Genomic DNA, 18,155 nt, shown 5'->3' with positions numbered 1-18,155 from the left:
TACACACACACACACACATACAAACTTTGTATACACACACACACACACACACACACACACACACACACACACACACACACACACACACACACACATATATGTATGCGTAGATGTATGTATATACATATGTTACATAATATTTGCTTTCCATTTACATCAATTTTCACATCAGTTATACGCGTGTTCCTTTTGCATTCTAATAAGTAATATTTATATTTAACCGAATTTTTGCCTATAACCTGCACAAGATCGAGACCATGTGCTTTAATGAGTTTTAAAAAATTTTTTAAATAAGATTACGTATCTATGTTGTCACATGATAACTTTTTACCAAAGTAAGCAACTCATATAGCAAGAAACTTGAAATAACATGCAGAAACATTGCAATATTACAGATTGCGCTGCAATATCGCTGCAACATTGTTAAAAATTATAATATATAATACATATTACAGCGCAAGATTTGAGAATTTTTCAGCGTTAATACAGAAACATTAAACATTAAAATAAAAAACATTTTGGCTTTTGAATAATAAAGTGCTGTCACATGTGAGCACGTTCGTCAATTACATGTTATATGATTGTTAATTATTTCCATTAATTTATGGTTTCTGTACATTGAACGCAGAAATGCTTGCCACACGACAAAATGCCACACGACAAACGCGTAATCAATGTTAGGAGCTATAAGCTTATTGGTCGCATTTTGCTGCGTAGCAAGTGTATCCACGTTCAGTGTGCGGGAGCTATTATAGTGAGGAATTATAGTATTTGTTGAAATATTTATTGCTGCCGCGCGACAAAATTTTTCAAACTTTATAATCAATTCTTATAATTTTTTGGAATATATGGATTTAAAACATTCTTTGAATATGGTAAAGAAAACGAAATATTATAGAATATGTTCATTATTATTTCCATTTTTATTTCATTATTATTCCATTATTATTTCACTAGTTAAGAATATGTACAAAATAGGTATACCTATTTTGTAGTAATGTATAAAGTGTAAAATATACGTATACAAAATTTAAAAATATATCTGCATATAAAATTTGCAGTTTTAAGTATAAAATATAATAATTATAATATAAGATATATATTGATTAATTCTGTTTCTGCATTTTTTATTTATATCACAAATTATATTTCAAATTACATTCAGTAATAATCAAAAAATTATTTTTAATAATAGTTGCAATTACATTGCGCTGCAACATTGCTATGACATTACAGCGCAATCTTGCTGAAAGCGGATATTTTTATGATGCTATGATACATTGGAATAATGTTGCAAATACGTTGCGCAATCTATTTGCAATATTACAACATTGCAATAAGATATATTTGCAATCATTTGACAATCTTTCTATGCTGTATGGGAAATAATTACATCATTAATCTAAAATCTATGAAATGAAATACTCACTTCAGATTCAGTTTCACTTATGTGTAAAGGAAAAGCAACTAATGAAATAAATAGCGCGCGCATGTCTATTTGTAATAAAAAATGTATTATACATAAAACTAAAGTAAAATATATTGTCAATAATACTGATCATGCAAGATCGTAAAAATACTATTAAGTGTACAACTTTGCTTCCGCCGTTTTCCTATAGATGGCTTTAGCGGTAAGTGGTGGTCGAAATAAATAGATCATAGACGTCATACAATAAACTTGGGCATCTGTCAACATAACCTCATAGAAATATTAGTCGATTTGTGTCTGCATCATAAAATTATTCTCGATTGAAAATGTCAGTTTACGAGTCAAATTCTCATCATTTGCGGGAGGTTTTAATTTTTTGCTTCAATATGAAGAAATCTGCGGCTGAGGCTCATCGAATGCTCTCAAATACTTATGGTGAGGCCGCTATTAGTGAAAGAGAGTCGTGAATGGTTTCAACGCTTCAAGAACGATGATTTTGACGTCCAAGGTCATGCTCTGTATTTGGTGGGATCAGCTCGGCGTAGTGTATTATGAACTGTTAAAACCGCCTGAAACAATCACAGGCGATCGGTATCGAACGCAATTGATGCGTTTGAGCCGAGCATTGAAAGACAAATGGCCGCAATACAACGAGAGACATGATAAAGTGATTTTGCAGCATAACAATGCTTGACCCCATGTTGGACATACTTGGAAACGTTGAAATGGGAAGTCCTACCCCACCCGCCGTATTCTCCAGACGTTGCTCCCTCTGACTATCATTTGTTTCGATCAATGGCACACGGCCTGGCTGACCAGCACTTCCGATCTTATGAAGAAGTAAAGAATTGGATCGATTCGTGGATAGCCTCAAAAGATGACCAGTTTTTTCGACGCGGGATTCGTACGCTACCCGAAAGATGGGAGAAAGTAGTGGCCAGCGACAATACTTTGAATCATAAATGTATAACCAGTTTTTTACAATAAAGCCTCGAATTTCGGAAAAAAACGGCGGAAGCAAAGTTGTACACCTAATAAAAATATTAATGCATACTGTTTTAATGTGAATATTACTAATTCATTATTACTGATCAATATTACTGATCGTGTAGGTTCACCTTTAGAAAAGATCATAGTTTAAAAATGATTTTACCATAGACAGGCAAAGTGGTTCCTCTTCGTTATCTAATCGCGGTGACAGAGCAATCTATTCATAAAATAGAAAATTTTAGATCAATTTTTTGTTAGCTGCGAGAAGAAATATTATATTGTAATTATAAGTTTACTAACAACATCCTCGTACGCGTAATGCAATAAGCTGGAATTCTTGGCGAGCATCTGATTTACAAATTCTTGAGGATAATCCGGAACATCTTCGCAGAAAGTTTGTTTTATGTAATCGCAACGTGTTACTTCTGCGTGATTACCGCCATTCTTTCTTACTTGCCATCCTGAAAATTCAAAACCATTTTTGTTTGCTATTTCATAGATCACAAATCATTCCAGCAATATTACAGCAAATAGCAACATTTCAGCAATATTGCAGTAACAAATGTTGCAGTTTTGTGCTGTATAAAATTATCCGAAAATAATACTTGCCAAAATTTTTTACTAAAAATCGCCTTAGTGGAAAAAACTCATACTATTTAAATTTTTTCTATTTTAAATTTTAAAGATTTCCAAAAAAATATCTTAAACTTTATCAAATTTTTAATGTTTTGACAATTGTATAATGAGAAATGTTAAGATATTTTAGAGTTTATGTACAAGCTACGTGAACTTTAAAATATTATAACTAAAATACGGGGACAAATTTTGAAAACGAGATCTCCGCATAAAAATATAAAAAAAATTTATATAGACCTATATCCACAAATCCACTGCTACTGAGATCAAACAAATAGTTACTAATGAAAAATAAAGAATTAATATTCATTATTATTTAATATTGTTTCCCAAACAGAACACAATTTATAAAGTATTTGCAAAATATTTACAAAATATTTATCAAAATGTATTATAAATATTTTTATGGTTTTATACATTGATTATAAGATGTTTACATAGATTAAGATAAAATTATTTACATATAGATTACATATACAGAGTGGCATCAATATATGGCCCCACCCGAGCAGGTAGAACGGACGCAACCAAATTAAGTCGAAAAGTCCTTTATCATTGTGCAATGCTCACAATAATTACGAGATATTAAAATAATCGAATACGTGCATTCGTCCAACCTATTGCCGAAGATACGGCCTACCGAGCGCACGACACACGAGTCGCGAAGAGCGGGGATGGCCTAACAGACGCGCCGCGCGTCGAGCTTAGAGGCTTGCGACGCTTGCTCCCCACACGTCAAGTTATCGATGACAGATATTCAGTGCTTTAAAAATAATATCTCCATTGCGAAAATTAGGAAATGCTCAAGACCTGTCAGAAAAAACTCAATTCTGAAGCCTGCACATGTACATACAAAAAAATGTTACTTAAATATTACTTGTTTCAAATAATAAGAGTACTTTAAAATTATATTATCAAGAAAATATTCTTTATAATGATATAATTATTGTTCAAAAGAAGAAGAATAAAAATTGCGTTTTCTCTTAGCATTAGAATATTTTTTTGCATTTTTCTACACTACCGCTCATGGAAGTTTGCATCCGCATAAATTTTAGCGAATGATCGTGTAAAAAATTAAGATATAAAACAGCAATTATATTATTTTTGAAATATATTTTGAATTGCTTATATGCAATGCATACTAACAATTACAAAAGCTTTATAAATTAATTTTGATTTTATGTCAAAAAGTATTGTTTTTACTTCGGACAACATTGATATTATAATTAATAAATTTCAAAAATTCGATCAGAGAACACAAATATGGGCTCACACTATGATATGTGTTGCCAGTCTATCCCCATAAGTGGGGGATAGACTAGCAAAAGCTTCATAAATTATTTTTAATTCAATTTTGGCACATAAAATTAAAGATAATTTATAAAACTTTTGCAATTGCTAGTATATGTATAAGTGATCTGAAATATATTTCAAAAATAATACAATGCTGTTTTATGTCTTAATTTTTAACTTAATTTTTCGCTGATATGGGAATTTGAGTATGAGAAGCAATGAATCGTAAATAATCTGGATCTGAGCTTTAACAAATTAACGTTTAATTAGCAAGAAATGGAATAAAACTCCACACAACTACCAATTACAATAGACATACAACGCTCGATATACATGACTGTCGCTAGATAGTTCGAGAGCGTGAGAGGAGAGAGGTACAGAATCGGGGTCCTCTCCCCTCGAATCCGCACGCGTATCCGGCATGTTCGTGCACAGGGTGATCGAGGGCAGTGAGTTAGGCTCAATAACATAACCTGGAATATTTACAGGATGGATGCAGATTTCAATTTGTATCTCCGCGAACCTTCAGACCGTGTCCAAATAACAGAAATTAAAATATTCGGCCGCAGTAGTCTGCGCTTCCTAGCCGGCTTTCCGCATAACACGCTTCTGTCGGATGACACTTACATAATTTTTTGACATGCTATGTCAATATTTCTGTTAATCTCTACATCGTTGAGTTCATTTCGAATCTCATCGAATATGAACGCGAGGCAATTATTTTCATTTAGACGTCGTTCCACCGAGCGAGACGTGCCCAAATTCTATTTCTATCTTTGATGGCATGCGACAAGCAGGATGCGGTGAGAGAATATTTCTTGACGGACCGTCATTGCTTCTATCTCTATCAGACGTACGCGAGGATAACTAAACATCTGATACACGATAACGCGAACCTGCTGATCCTGTTTAAACAGTGTGGTATCAACTTGAAACACATTTACAACGATGACGTGAATACCGACATGTTGTACGACGAATTTTGTTTGTTGTGTCGCAATTGTTGGCGAAAAAATGGATTTCTAGTTATAGACAGTGCGCTTAAAAATGGGAGAAAAGAATTTAACAAGTTCGCGATATCACAAAGATTTAACAAATTGTTGATATTTCGCCAGAGACGAACATGGCTGATCCCAATGAGAAATGAGAATGGAATTGACATCAAATCGATGTCGATTCGACGTCGAAATCATCAAATCGACAGATTCGACATCAATTTCATTGTCATTTCTCACTGGAATGTGCGTGAGCGTGAAAAAATCGCGAGGGAGATTGAGAAAAGCGAGTCGATCCGCAAGAAACATCGTACTCTGAAGACTGGTAGAATCGAAGACATGCCATAACAAGCGTTTTAAGCCTATTATCAAATCGCTGCGACTGATCGTTGGCAGCTCTGGCTCTGACATGATAAAGAGACAATCGCGCGACAGTGACACAGCGTCTGCTCCCAAACGCGAAACGAAGGAGGACGAAGAGGAGGAGGAAGCGAGTGAGACGTTCGAGCGATAGCGTAAATCCGATAATCGTATGATCGTGTACAATCGATAATTTCTACCCCGCGTACGACGATGATACCGACAATCGATAGAATCGCTGGAGAACGTTTTCGAAACGATAGACGACTCGCTAGCAATTCAAAATCGGTTGCAAACATCGGAAAGTCGGAAGGCATTGCAAGCCGGCTTAGCCCATTGAGTCAAAAGAATATCGAGGCTGTTCTGAGGGAAGAGATAAAGAGCGATATAGATTATGTGTATAGCATTTACTTACACAAGGACTGATGTTTGGCATTTCGACGTGGATGACGCGGACATAATTATTGACGGCGTATGATACGCCGATGATCTTTATGAGGTCTTTAATTTTCAAGAGAATTCCCGATGATCTTCTCTACATGGAAGACGATATAAACAAGAGCATGCTCGTACGACGAACGCGCACAAACACAAGTATCATTCGCAGGGCCAATTATTGAGCAATAGAGAACATACTGAGCAATAGAGCAATACAAGTAAAAATACGTAACCACGCTGTTGATGTCGATCATATCGAAGAAACAGAAGAAATCTGAAAAGAGATTACCTCATGCAATGACACTGAATGATAACGCGATCGATTACGTGCCCTAGGATGATTTTAACGAGCTGATGGATTGTCAATTGCTCGACGCTTCGCACCAAGTGGGCAACAACGCTCACGATAACAAAATGCTGTCAATCATTGAGGAACTTCGCGAAATTGGTCTTATTATAAATTAAATCGCGTATTGACGGGTCAATCGAGTGACGTCAGCGAGAAAAAAATACATTTTTTTTCTTACACCCTGTGTATTACGCGATGAATCATAAAAAAGAAAAAAGTTAGAGAGATGCCGACTGTTGAGGAATTACATCGGCGAGAAGAAATTTTCCTCGAAGGTGCGTCAGTTCAGAGACACGATCTGTAACAGGCTGATATCGTCGAGATACGCCCGTACTCGAGCTTCAACAGAAGCCATCACTACATATTCACTGTCATCGATGTATTGAGCAAGTATGCGGGCCGTACTGTTCAAAAGCAAGGATGAAAGCGAGATGGCTGACGCTATCGTTGAGATAATTCGAGCGAGTGAAAGATGTTCAAAAAATTTACAAATGGATATGGAGAAGAAGTTTTACAACACAAAAAATCTTGAAAAAACACAATGTTAATCACTATTCCACGTATTCGACGTTAAAAAAGTCAGTGGTCGAGCGGTTTAATCACACACTCAAAAACGGAACTCATGTGGAAGATATTTACAATCAATGGCAATTACAAGTAGATCGATGAGCTGCCGCGTCTCGTATCACATTACAACGCGCGCAAGCATCGCATTATCGTCATGCGACCCGTCGATGTAACCTACGCGAAAGAACTCATGAACACGGTGTACAGCGCGATAAAAATCGCTGGTAATCGGAAAAATTCAAAGTGGGCGATTCGGTTTGCGTGAGCAAATACAAGACGGTTTTTGAGAAAGGTTACACATCAAATTGGACTACCAAGGTGTTTACGATCGATAAAGTGCAGCGTGCCAATCTCGTAACCTATCTACTCGAGGAAAATTCATGGAACGTTCTACGAGCACGAATCACACTACTTATCCGGACGTGTATCTCATAGAGAAAGTACTGAGCAAAAAAGGAGATAAAGTGTACATCATGTGGCTAGGATTCGATGAATCGCACAATTCCTGGATACATAAAAACAATGTCATTTGATATAATTTTGATTCGTGTATTTTTTTCTATAAAAAAGTATATTGTATGTCAATATAATTATATAAATATATATTTTTATTACTCCCCATTCATCTTCGTTTTCGAATATACAAAATACATAATTATTGGTAACAACTTATGTACGAAGCAAAACACATGTATATGTATATATATATATATTATACATAAGTAGTAATACAAAATACATAATAGTAATACGTATAAATGTAAAAACATATAATATGTATTATGTAAAAGTACAATAATAGTAATACATAATAAATGTAAAAAGTGTGATACATAAAGTATAAATTACAATAGTAATACATAAGCAACATATATTACATATAATACATAATAATACATATATAATACATGTAACATATATAATACATATAACGTATATATTACATATAATACATATATATTACAAAGGTATCTGCCAATGACTCCATGATACGTCGAGTGTGGTACAATGTATCGTTTATAGTCATATGGACTCAGAGCGATTTTCGATTCGGATATTGTATATATTTCGTGTAATTTAGATCGTATATACGATTGACGATGAGTCATTTCAATCTCTTCGTTCAAATAACGCACATTATCATGCTACGATATTATTTTTTACTTTTTACTTTTCGCCTTTTTAATGTCCTTCTTGCTATTCATCACCGCGTATATCTTCGCTATGAGTCCAACAAATTCGGTCATTAATGCACCGTTATTCTCCTTCATCCGGACCGGATATTTTTTTATTAGAGAGGCCTTGTCCACCAGATAATTGTGTCGATTCTAGCAATATCGCGTTTCAGTCTCGTAGTATCGTTGCATTCTATATGATAAATGAGATTGTTCATGTCGGTGTATATAATTTTGCATTTGTTGCGATACATCGGTGACATATACTCATGGTGAAATACAAGCAGACTTTCGATATGTCGAATATACACATATCTATGTAAATCGACTTGTCTCCTCGAGTTTGCGCAGTTCCACAGCGATCAAATTTTCCGCAAAGACGCTACAACTGTAGAAATTCGACTTTGCGATTATTGCCTCCCCATCGTACCGTCCGTTCCACTTTGTTAATAAAATTTTATGTGATTTTGAATGTTTTTCATAGTTTTGCCTATCCGTCATAAACACACTTTGAATGATAACACTGATCACCGTTATGTCGGCATTTCGATATAGCATCTCGCGCGCATGGGATTTAGTTTGCTCATTAACAGTCAAGTTGAGGATTCGCAATAACGCCCATCCACTGTCGCATTCTTGTAACTCTTCGAGCGACATCAACGTGGGCTCGATGATGTGCCGATCGTAACATTCGCGCGTATCGATGCATATATATCTCGTTGTTCTTTATAATTATGATCTTATTAACACGTTTATCATTCGTTTCAAACTCGCCTTGAACGTGGTGTTCACTTTTACTACTGTGTTTTTCTACAGCGTCTCGCACTTGCTCGAGCACTACATTGTCAGCGTCTTCCAAAAACCGGCGCAACTCGATATAATCCGTGTTAATTATCACACCAGTCAAAACATAATTCTCGAACGCGGCGTCGATTTCTCGCCAGACAAGAGATTGTTCGTTGCCACTCGCGTACTCGCCACCAAGATGCACAATCTAATTGCGACTTTGCACCCGCGATCCTCGCCACCACGGATTGTTTGTCCAATAGCGAAGCGCGGACGCTTGGCACAACAATGTTCTTGAGTTACTCATCGCATCAGCCACGCAAAACACTCCACCAGAGCAGCGACCTGGCCGCATTGCTTCAGGAGTTCACGTTCCACTCGCTCATGGTTTTCCACAGTTTTTAAATCACTCTTAGATGGAATATTTGCACGTGACTCGTTCACATATGTTACGCTTTACATCTAGAATGAGTGTTTTATCACCTTGGTATTATGTTCGTCTACTAAGGGTGTACTCTTCACTAGGCATAATTAATTACGCATATAATACTTATCGCATAGATTACAAAACACTTTTCGAGCAGGATTCTCGTGGTCGTAATATGGCATGACTAACTTGTCCATTATCATCACTTCGACGCACTTATTCGCGGGAATCTTAAAACGCCTGCAGCTATATTGAATCTTCTTTTCATTTTTCATTGAATGATAACACTTTCCTTTATTAACTAAAAGCTTTGTACCAAAATCTCTCTTCATCAATGTGCACTATTTCGTCTCCTAATACGTGTACCTATTTTTCGATCGTAGTAACCGGTGATATTCTCACATTTTTGTCTCTCCTTCGCGGATCACAGTCTTCAGGCACACTTTTCACGTTCATTTTTATTCATAATATCGTTCGTAATAGGTTTTTTTTTCAACATGTGCAAAGTGGACATGCGCTGCACGGAAATATAATGTACTACTATGTAAAAGTCCTCTGCAATTCGTGCACGACCTGCCGTTAGCCGAAAGAACCGGTCTCATGCTTCCTGACGAAATACATTCCTCCATCGTCAATGTCAGCCATGCATGATGTGCATACGGTTAAAATACCATCCATTGTATAATAACTGTGGATCTCACAGTGCTTAGTACAAGTGTTCAACATACCGATTTCTGGAGACACGAATTTTTTTATGCTATCTATTTCATACTCACTCTGTGATTTCATATCACTAGCATATCACATCCAGTATCATCGAATATCATTTCTTCATCGGACGACTCTTAGTCTATTATCTCTTCAAGTTTATTTCCATTTCATCAAGCACTTCAAACACTTTGTCTCTAATATTCGCGAATTATTCCTCATCTACATTTTTAATATACTCAGCTATGTCGACTCTGTCCTCAATGATTCCGATATTTTCAAATTCTGCATCGTCCATGTCCTCAATATTTCCGATATTCTTGAACTCTACATTGTCCATGTCCTCAATGTCCATGTCCTCAATGTCCATGTCCTCAATGTCCATGTCCTCAACGTCCGCACGATGATCAACCATGCTTTTCGCATTATACTTATTGCGATCGATTCGGTAATCTTACAAAGCGCTAACTGAGGTACCGCGCGCTGATGACCCATTATATATTTCATTTCATTTCTTCTTTGTTCTTTTGTCTATCCTCCCTATTGGGTCGTAGCATGACGATGACTGATCTCTTCTTAGAAAAAATATCGTATTATCGGCGCTTCTAACCGATGTCGCGGTTCTTCCTAGATAAACATTGTTATCGACATTTCTAATCTTGAAAGAAAGAACTATGAGAACGCAATATGATTTTATTATCTACCCATTATCTACTCATGACAGCGCTTTATTTAGCAACCAGAACATCGATAGTGTATCATCAATCTCCTAGACAAAATATCTTGTCCGCGTTATAATATCGCGACACATTTTGAGGTGGATGCAGGGTGATGGATGCGGTGATGGCGACGGCGTCAACGGGGGCGGCGGAGTGGCAGCGATGGGGGGTGGCGGCCCGCGGCAAAGTCCCAATAATACATGACGTCATAACATGGCAGCATGTATCATTGGTACTGATGTTTACATAAACACCAATAGCGCCGGGACTTTCTTGCGCCTTCCCCTCCCTTCCTCGCGCCTACAAATACCTCCCGCGCCTACCACTACCCCCACGCCCCGCGCCCCCCTCTAGCCCCATGGCTTAGAATCGGCCTAGTATACCTACTCCGATCTCAACGAATAGATACCTGAATTATTTATTAAAATATCCACTCACACAAAAGAGAAACGTAGTAAGGGATGGTAGAAGATGTAACAGGATTTTTTTTATCCGATCCTGTATTTCATCAAAAAACTTAGAAATGATTATTAAGATCCTAATAAATGATTATTCGTTAGACTTTATCTTTAAAACGATTTCTCATAGATTAAAATTTCTAATAAAAAATCAAAATCACATTAATAAAGAAAAAAAGAAATCACATCTTATCAAGCGCTTATGGTTTATAGTTCCATTTGTAGATAACATTTCGGATAAATTTTAAAAAATAATGAATAACAATGTATCTAAAATTGCGTTTTATAGCGTCAATAAACTTCGTAGCCTGATTAAGGTTCAGAAGGACTCACTTCAGTTCCCAGAAAATGTAGTCTATAAAATTTCTTGTAAAGACTTCGATGCCTCTTATGTAGAGCAAATCAATCGATAATTAAAAAAAACTCGTATTTTCGAACACGGAATCATATTATGAGAAAAATCTCTACTCATTTAGTTATTGCAGACCATAGACTGCCTTTCGATCATGAATTTGATTGGGAAGACGTACAGATACTGGATAAAGAAATGAATTATTACAAAAGATTAACATCAGAAAAATATTACAGATCAAAAAAGAGTTTAAATCTCCAAACAGACATCGAATTTTTGGAACATGCCTACACGTCAATTTTCAATAACTTTCAAGAAAATTGTTTATGATTACGTGCTTGACTTTAGATTCTGCTTATGTATTCGCAACAATGATAATACAAGCTATTTGCGTCAGTGCGATCGTAGAGTGAATATCACATTATGTTACATTATTTTACTTATTTGACGAAAAAATAACTTTCGGATTATAATTACATATCTACAATATTTATTTAATGAGTTTGATTGTTTATTGTACTGGATTGACTATTGTAATGTGAACGAACGAGATGCACCAATTTTGATGAGTGACTATTAGATTCCGTTCTTTAATCATAACGGTCGCTAACTTTAACAACATTACATTTCGTTCCTTAGTCTTATTTTATGAAATTTACTTCCTCTGATCGATAAACTACTAGGAATGCTGAAATCTTTCTGATAAGATAAATGGTTGGCATCGTAACTATCAAATATCCGAGTATCACAAATAATCGAATAATTTGCCGTTAATAATGACTTGAAGTAAGTGATGGCTAATTATCAACTAGCGTTACGCAAAAGTTTGCTACCAATTTGTTGTTTAATAATTTTTTGTAATGCAAGCTTTTTCTGAAAGGCACAAGTTTACTACTGACACAGATGGCACCGAATTTGCTGCAAAGCTTTGAGCGAGTTTGATGCCAAGTTGGCGCCAAATTATTAGTAAACTGCTTATTAGTAGGTATATATATATATATATATAAAATTAAATACTCGATTTTTATTTAAAACTGTGAATTTAATAAAAATAAAGTTTATATAGATTTCTCAATATTATAACAAAATAATGAACAATACGGGGAAGTGAGAGTCAGCGTGGTACTAGGTACTCAAATGTAATAAAAAAATAGACTTTGTTAGTTCATTATATATAACAATAATTATTTGATTCGTGACAATGTGTTCGAATGCGTTTCAATGGTTTAGCAATGCGTTTTGATGGAATGTCATTGGAGTTCGTGGCATCGCCACCAAAGTAACACAAGGAGTTAAATTTCTCATATTTAAGAAATCACACATACTAAAATAAAAAACGTAGCATTGAAAAGTTTTCAATTTTGTTCTAATGAAATAATTTTTTTTTTTTAATAACCCCCAAGGATTCCAAGATAAAAGCATAGTAATTTTATTTTATATCCTGATAATCCCGATTAAATAAGATTAAGGAAAATCAATATTGGTAATCAGTATTGATATCGATATCCATTTTTTAGAAAAATATAATACTGTTAACATTATTAAATTGCCAGTGATTAATAATTTTGTTTAGTACTGACAATAGTGTTTTTAATACTTAAATTAAATAATTAATCATTCGTCAATTTAATACTGCTAGAATTATACTTCTGTGTTGTGTAGGATCTAGGTCAATGACTATTTAAATGATCATTTACAAAATATTAAATCTTGCTTGGATTTTACTTCAAATTTGTCAAAATACGTCAAATAACGGTACGCAAAATTTGCTATCAATTTGCTGTCAATTTATCATCAGACATTACTACGCAAAGCTTGCTGTCAATTTGGTACCAATTTGTCTTCAATCAGTGATACGCAAAGCTTGCTGCCAATTTGGTGCTAATTTGTATAAATATAATTGCTCATATTTTGTTGTCAATTGGTTGCCAAATTGTTATATCAAATTTGTTACATATTTGCTGGCAAATTGCCGATATTGTTTAATATGTCAAACCTTGCTGTCAATTTGTATCCTTTTTGCAAGATTTTTGCTAACAAAATTTTTGCTAACAAGATTTTACAAGATTCGTTTTCGATAAATTTTGACTATCTGAGTATATATTATCTATACAAAACTTATAAATCATCAAATTAATACTATATTATCAATTTCTTAATTCACAAAAATTTTTAATTTTAGTGAACATCTTTAACAGAGACGCGAATTTTCATAAGAATGTCAGTCTTTAACAATATATTTAATTATCTTGTCGATGAATATCAAGCATCGATTTCATATGACCTATTTTGACATTAAAAATGAGCGTTGAGCTCACTGTCGATTAAGCGTTAATACGAAAAGGCACCTTAAGTACTTACGTGTGAACATGATTGCGAAACAACGCTGAATGTTAATGAATATGTAGCTGTGGATATATTGATCGATATGGATGTGTCAACAAAATGGAACACATACAGTTAAAATGTATTTATTTCATAAAGAAATCTAAAATAAATCCTATTTCAGCGAAGAAAACTTGCAACAGTTGCAAAATAGCATTAAAAAAAATAAGCAATGTTAATTTACACTTTATGAAACAGATGACGTTCCTAGCAAACAATTAAGAAATACTTTTTAAAATATTTATTAGAAATATGTATTTATTTATATTTTTAATAATTGTTATATGAAATATTTAATCTGTGTTTTAATATTTTGAAAAAAAAAACTTGTGAAAAGTACATTAAAATATTTATATATAATAGTATTTCACAAAATAAATAATAATAAATATTTATTATTTATTATTTATTTATCAAATTTTCGTAAATATTCTGTATTGTCTGAGTTATTTAAATTTCAATTACAATTAAATAATATTATAAATAATATTAAATTAATAATGAATATTATTTTTTCATTTTTCATTAATAAATATTTGTTTGAGTTGTATTTGACAACGAACGCTAGGCAATTCGGAATTTCAGAAAATTCTGAAAAATTGTCTGCAAATAGTTTATTCGTAATATAAAATAATTTTTTGTTCATGTGAAATTATAGTTTTTTAAAGGATAAATTTGTAAAAAAATCGATTTTTCTTTTTTGAAACAAATATCATCAAAACTGTAATTATAATTTAAATAATGTGTTTCTTATATTCTTTATTTATTGTACACCACCACCCTCATCCCTAATTTTCAAAAATTTTTATTATAGTTATAAAATTGAAACCATTCAATTTTCAGAATATTTTTTATATCTTTTACAATTTTAACAATATTCTTATATAATTTTAACTTCGAAAGAAAAGAATTTATTTTTTTCAAAAATGTTTTACCCCTTAAAATTATAATTTCGCAAACAACAAAAACAATGAACAAAAAATTTTGTGTTATATATGAACTATTCTATTATATTTGCAAACAATGTTTCAGAATTTTCTAAATGTTTGGCTCTTGTATTGTCTATATCTTGTAATATGTATATCTTGTCTATATATTAGGGTCATTTGAAAAGTTTGGAGCCTCAACATGAAGATGGCATTAAACGTCAAAACCATTCTGGTACTACACTTGTACATATTTTGCAAGATACCTATAAAAATTGTAACCATAATTACGCTCAGTTGTTGTTTGACAATGCCAGTTGATGTCAATGTTTTTATAGAAATAGAAAAAATCGAATATCGACGATCGCCATAAAAAAATTGCGTTCGAATTAATTAACTACCCGTATTCACCAGATCTGATCCTCAACAACTTTTTCCTGTTTCTTAAGCTCAAAGTTAGGCTCGGAGGGCAAACTTTTATCAAACGAAAACACTGACTAGCACAAATAACTCTTAAACAACAGCGTTCAAAATGGCTGTAATTTTCACAGGTATTTTGCAAAATATATATGATTGTAGTACCAGAATGGTTTTGACGGGTAATATCATCTTCATGTTGAGGTTCAAAACATTTCAAACGATCTTCGTAATACTCCTTTTGAATAATAGTGAATTTGCAGATATATTTATGGCCATGTTCATATATTACTATCAGTTAATTGCCACTGAAAATCTAAATACGAAGGCAAATCAATAAGTTCTTAGAAAATCTGTCAGAGGGGACGCAGTGTCATGTCACATTACTTTTTGACAAGTAACATCTTTCAGCTGATTACTGTCAAATTTTGAACGGGATTCATCTCGTGGTTCCATTTCTGTAGACAATTAAAGCGAACAACCTTTGTATTTTTTGCAAATGGAAAAAAACGAGTTTCGTGCAGTGATCAAACATCTACGTATGAAAAATTTAACGCCGAAAGAAATCAAAGCCGAATTGAATAATGTTCATACATCTGCACCATCGTTTGCGACTATATATATAGGTGTACAAGTATGAATGACGAGAAACAGATAGCGCACCAATGCAGTGTGAAGTACAAAGATTTAATTATACATTATACGCTTTTATTGTACCATCAACAAGTGTCAAACGCGCAAAGTGATTTGATTGAAAAGTTGCATAGTTGTTTACTGTGTTTAATATGACGAAATTTGTACCAAAGGAGCATTCGCGGACAGCATTAATTTTTTGTTTTCATTTGAAGAAAATTGCTGTGGAATCATACCGATTACTTAGAAAAGCTTATGGTGAACATGCTCCATCGCAAAAAACGTGTGAACGATGGTTTCAGCGTTTCAAAATTGGAGATTTCAATGTTGCAGACAAGGAACACGAAAAATTGCCCAAAAAGTACGAAGACGTGGAATTGCAAGCATTGCTGGATGAAAATGATTCACAAACACAAAAACAACTCGCAGAGTAATTGAGCGTTAGTCAACAAGCTGTTTCCAATCGCCTACGAAAGATGGGAAAGATTCAGAAAGTCGGCAGATGAATGCCACATGAATTGAACGAGAGACAGATGAAGAGGTGCAAAAACACATGTTAAATTTTGCTCGAACGATACAGAAGAAAGTCATTGCATGCATTATATCGTTACTGGGGATGAAAAGTGGATTTTTTTTGAGAATCCCAAGCGCAAAAAATCATGGATAGCCCTGGCGCACCATCCACATCGACCGCAAGACCGAATCGCTTTGACAGGAAGACGATGCTCTGTGTTTGGTGGGACCAGAAGGGTATGGTCTGTTATGAGCTATTGAAGCCTAGCGAAAGGGTTAATACCAAACGCTATCAACAACAATTTGATTTGAACCGTTCGCTGCTTAAAAAACGACCAGAGTACCAAAAGAGGCAACCAGGGTCATTTTTCTCCATGACAATGCTCCATCACATACGGCAAAACTAGTTCGGAACACGTTGGAAGCACTCAGCTGGGAAGTTCTACCCCATGTGGCTTATTCACCAGACTTGGCTCCTTCCGATTACCACTTGTTTGTATCGATGGTCACGCACTTGCTGAGCAGCGCTTTGGTTCATACGAAGATGTGAAAAAATGGATGAATAGTTCGCGGCAAAAGGGAAAGATTTTTACTGGCGTGGTATCACAAATTGCCCGAAAGATGGGAAAAATGTGTAACTAGCAATGGAACATACTTTGAATAAATCTCTTTTTATCATTCTTCCGAATTTAATGTGTTTTTTTTTTTGGGAAAAAAATTGTCATTTCATACTTGTACACCTGGTACAATTGGATGAATGAATTTAAACGTGGTCATACACATATGATGCACCTCGTTCGGGACATCCAATTGAGGCTGCTACGCTGCCAGAAATCATCGACAAAGTCCATTGTTTTGACTGATCGATGAATGAAAGTGCGCGAGCTTGTTGAGACTACAGATATACCACATGGCACAGTGATTTCAATTTTGCATAAACAATTGGGTATGAAAAAGTTATCGGCAAGATAGGTGCCGCATGCAATTGTTTGCTCACTGTGGATTATAAGCGCGACCGTGTGATAATTTCAAAACAATGTTTGGAGACGTTTCAACGTAATCCAGATGAATTTCTGCATCGATTCATTACTGTGGGCGAAACATGGATCCATTACTTCACATCCAAGACGAAGGAACAATCAAAACAATGGATTTTACCAGGTGAATCAACCGAAGAAGGCGAAGACCATAAAGTCAACCGGAAAAGTAATGGCCGGAAAGGTAATAGTTTTTTGGGATATACGCGGTATAATTCATATCGATTACCTTTCGTCGAAGCAAACGATCAATAGCGATTATTACGCAGCCTTATTGAATCGTTGCAACAACATTTTAAAGAAAAAAACGTCCCCATTTGGCGAAGAAGAAAATGCTCTTCTGTCAAGACAATGCACGGGTTCACACATGCCCGGCACCGATGGCCAAATTCAACGAATTCCGTTACGAATTGCTTCTCCATCCAGCATTCGTCAGATTTAGCCCTCTGCGACTATTTCCTGTTTCCAAACCTGAAGAAAAAATGATTCGGAAGAAAGAGATTCACCACCAGAGAGCAGCTCATCGTCGAAACAGATGCTTATTTTGAAGGATTGGACAAAT

At 34.7% G+C, this 18,155-nt stretch overlaps 1 protein-coding gene across 2 annotated transcripts in view; it reads right to left on the bottom strand.

The window, feature by feature from the left end:
- Positions 1–3,258, bottom strand: part of LOC108692138 (protein spaetzle-like) — a 31,253-nt gene extending 27,995 nt beyond the window's left edge. Inside the window, exons 1-2 of one of the 2 annotated variants that reach the window (XM_018200288.1) lie at positions 2,720–3,258; positions 2,583–2,636 (exon numbers count right to left, since the gene is read on the bottom strand). In XM_018200288.1, the coding sequence (XP_018055777.1) occupies positions 2,583–2,636; positions 2,720–2,767 (102 nt within the window). In that variant the 5' untranslated portion in view covers positions 2,768–3,258. The remainder of the gene's footprint in view (positions 1–2,582; positions 2,637–2,719) is intronic. The other variant, XM_018200289.1, reaches the window with a different exon arrangement.
- Positions 3,259–18,155: the final 14,897 nt, after the last annotated feature.

Source organism: Atta colombica, unplaced genomic scaffold (assembly GCF_001594045.1).
Source record: "Atta colombica isolate Treedump-2 unplaced genomic scaffold, Acol1.0 scaffold61, whole genome shotgun sequence".
NCBI classification, from domain to species: domain Eukaryota; kingdom Metazoa; phylum Arthropoda; class Insecta; order Hymenoptera; family Formicidae; genus Atta; species Atta colombica.
Note: the sequence above shows the minus strand (reverse complement) of the source record. Positions and strands in the feature narration are given on the sequence as shown.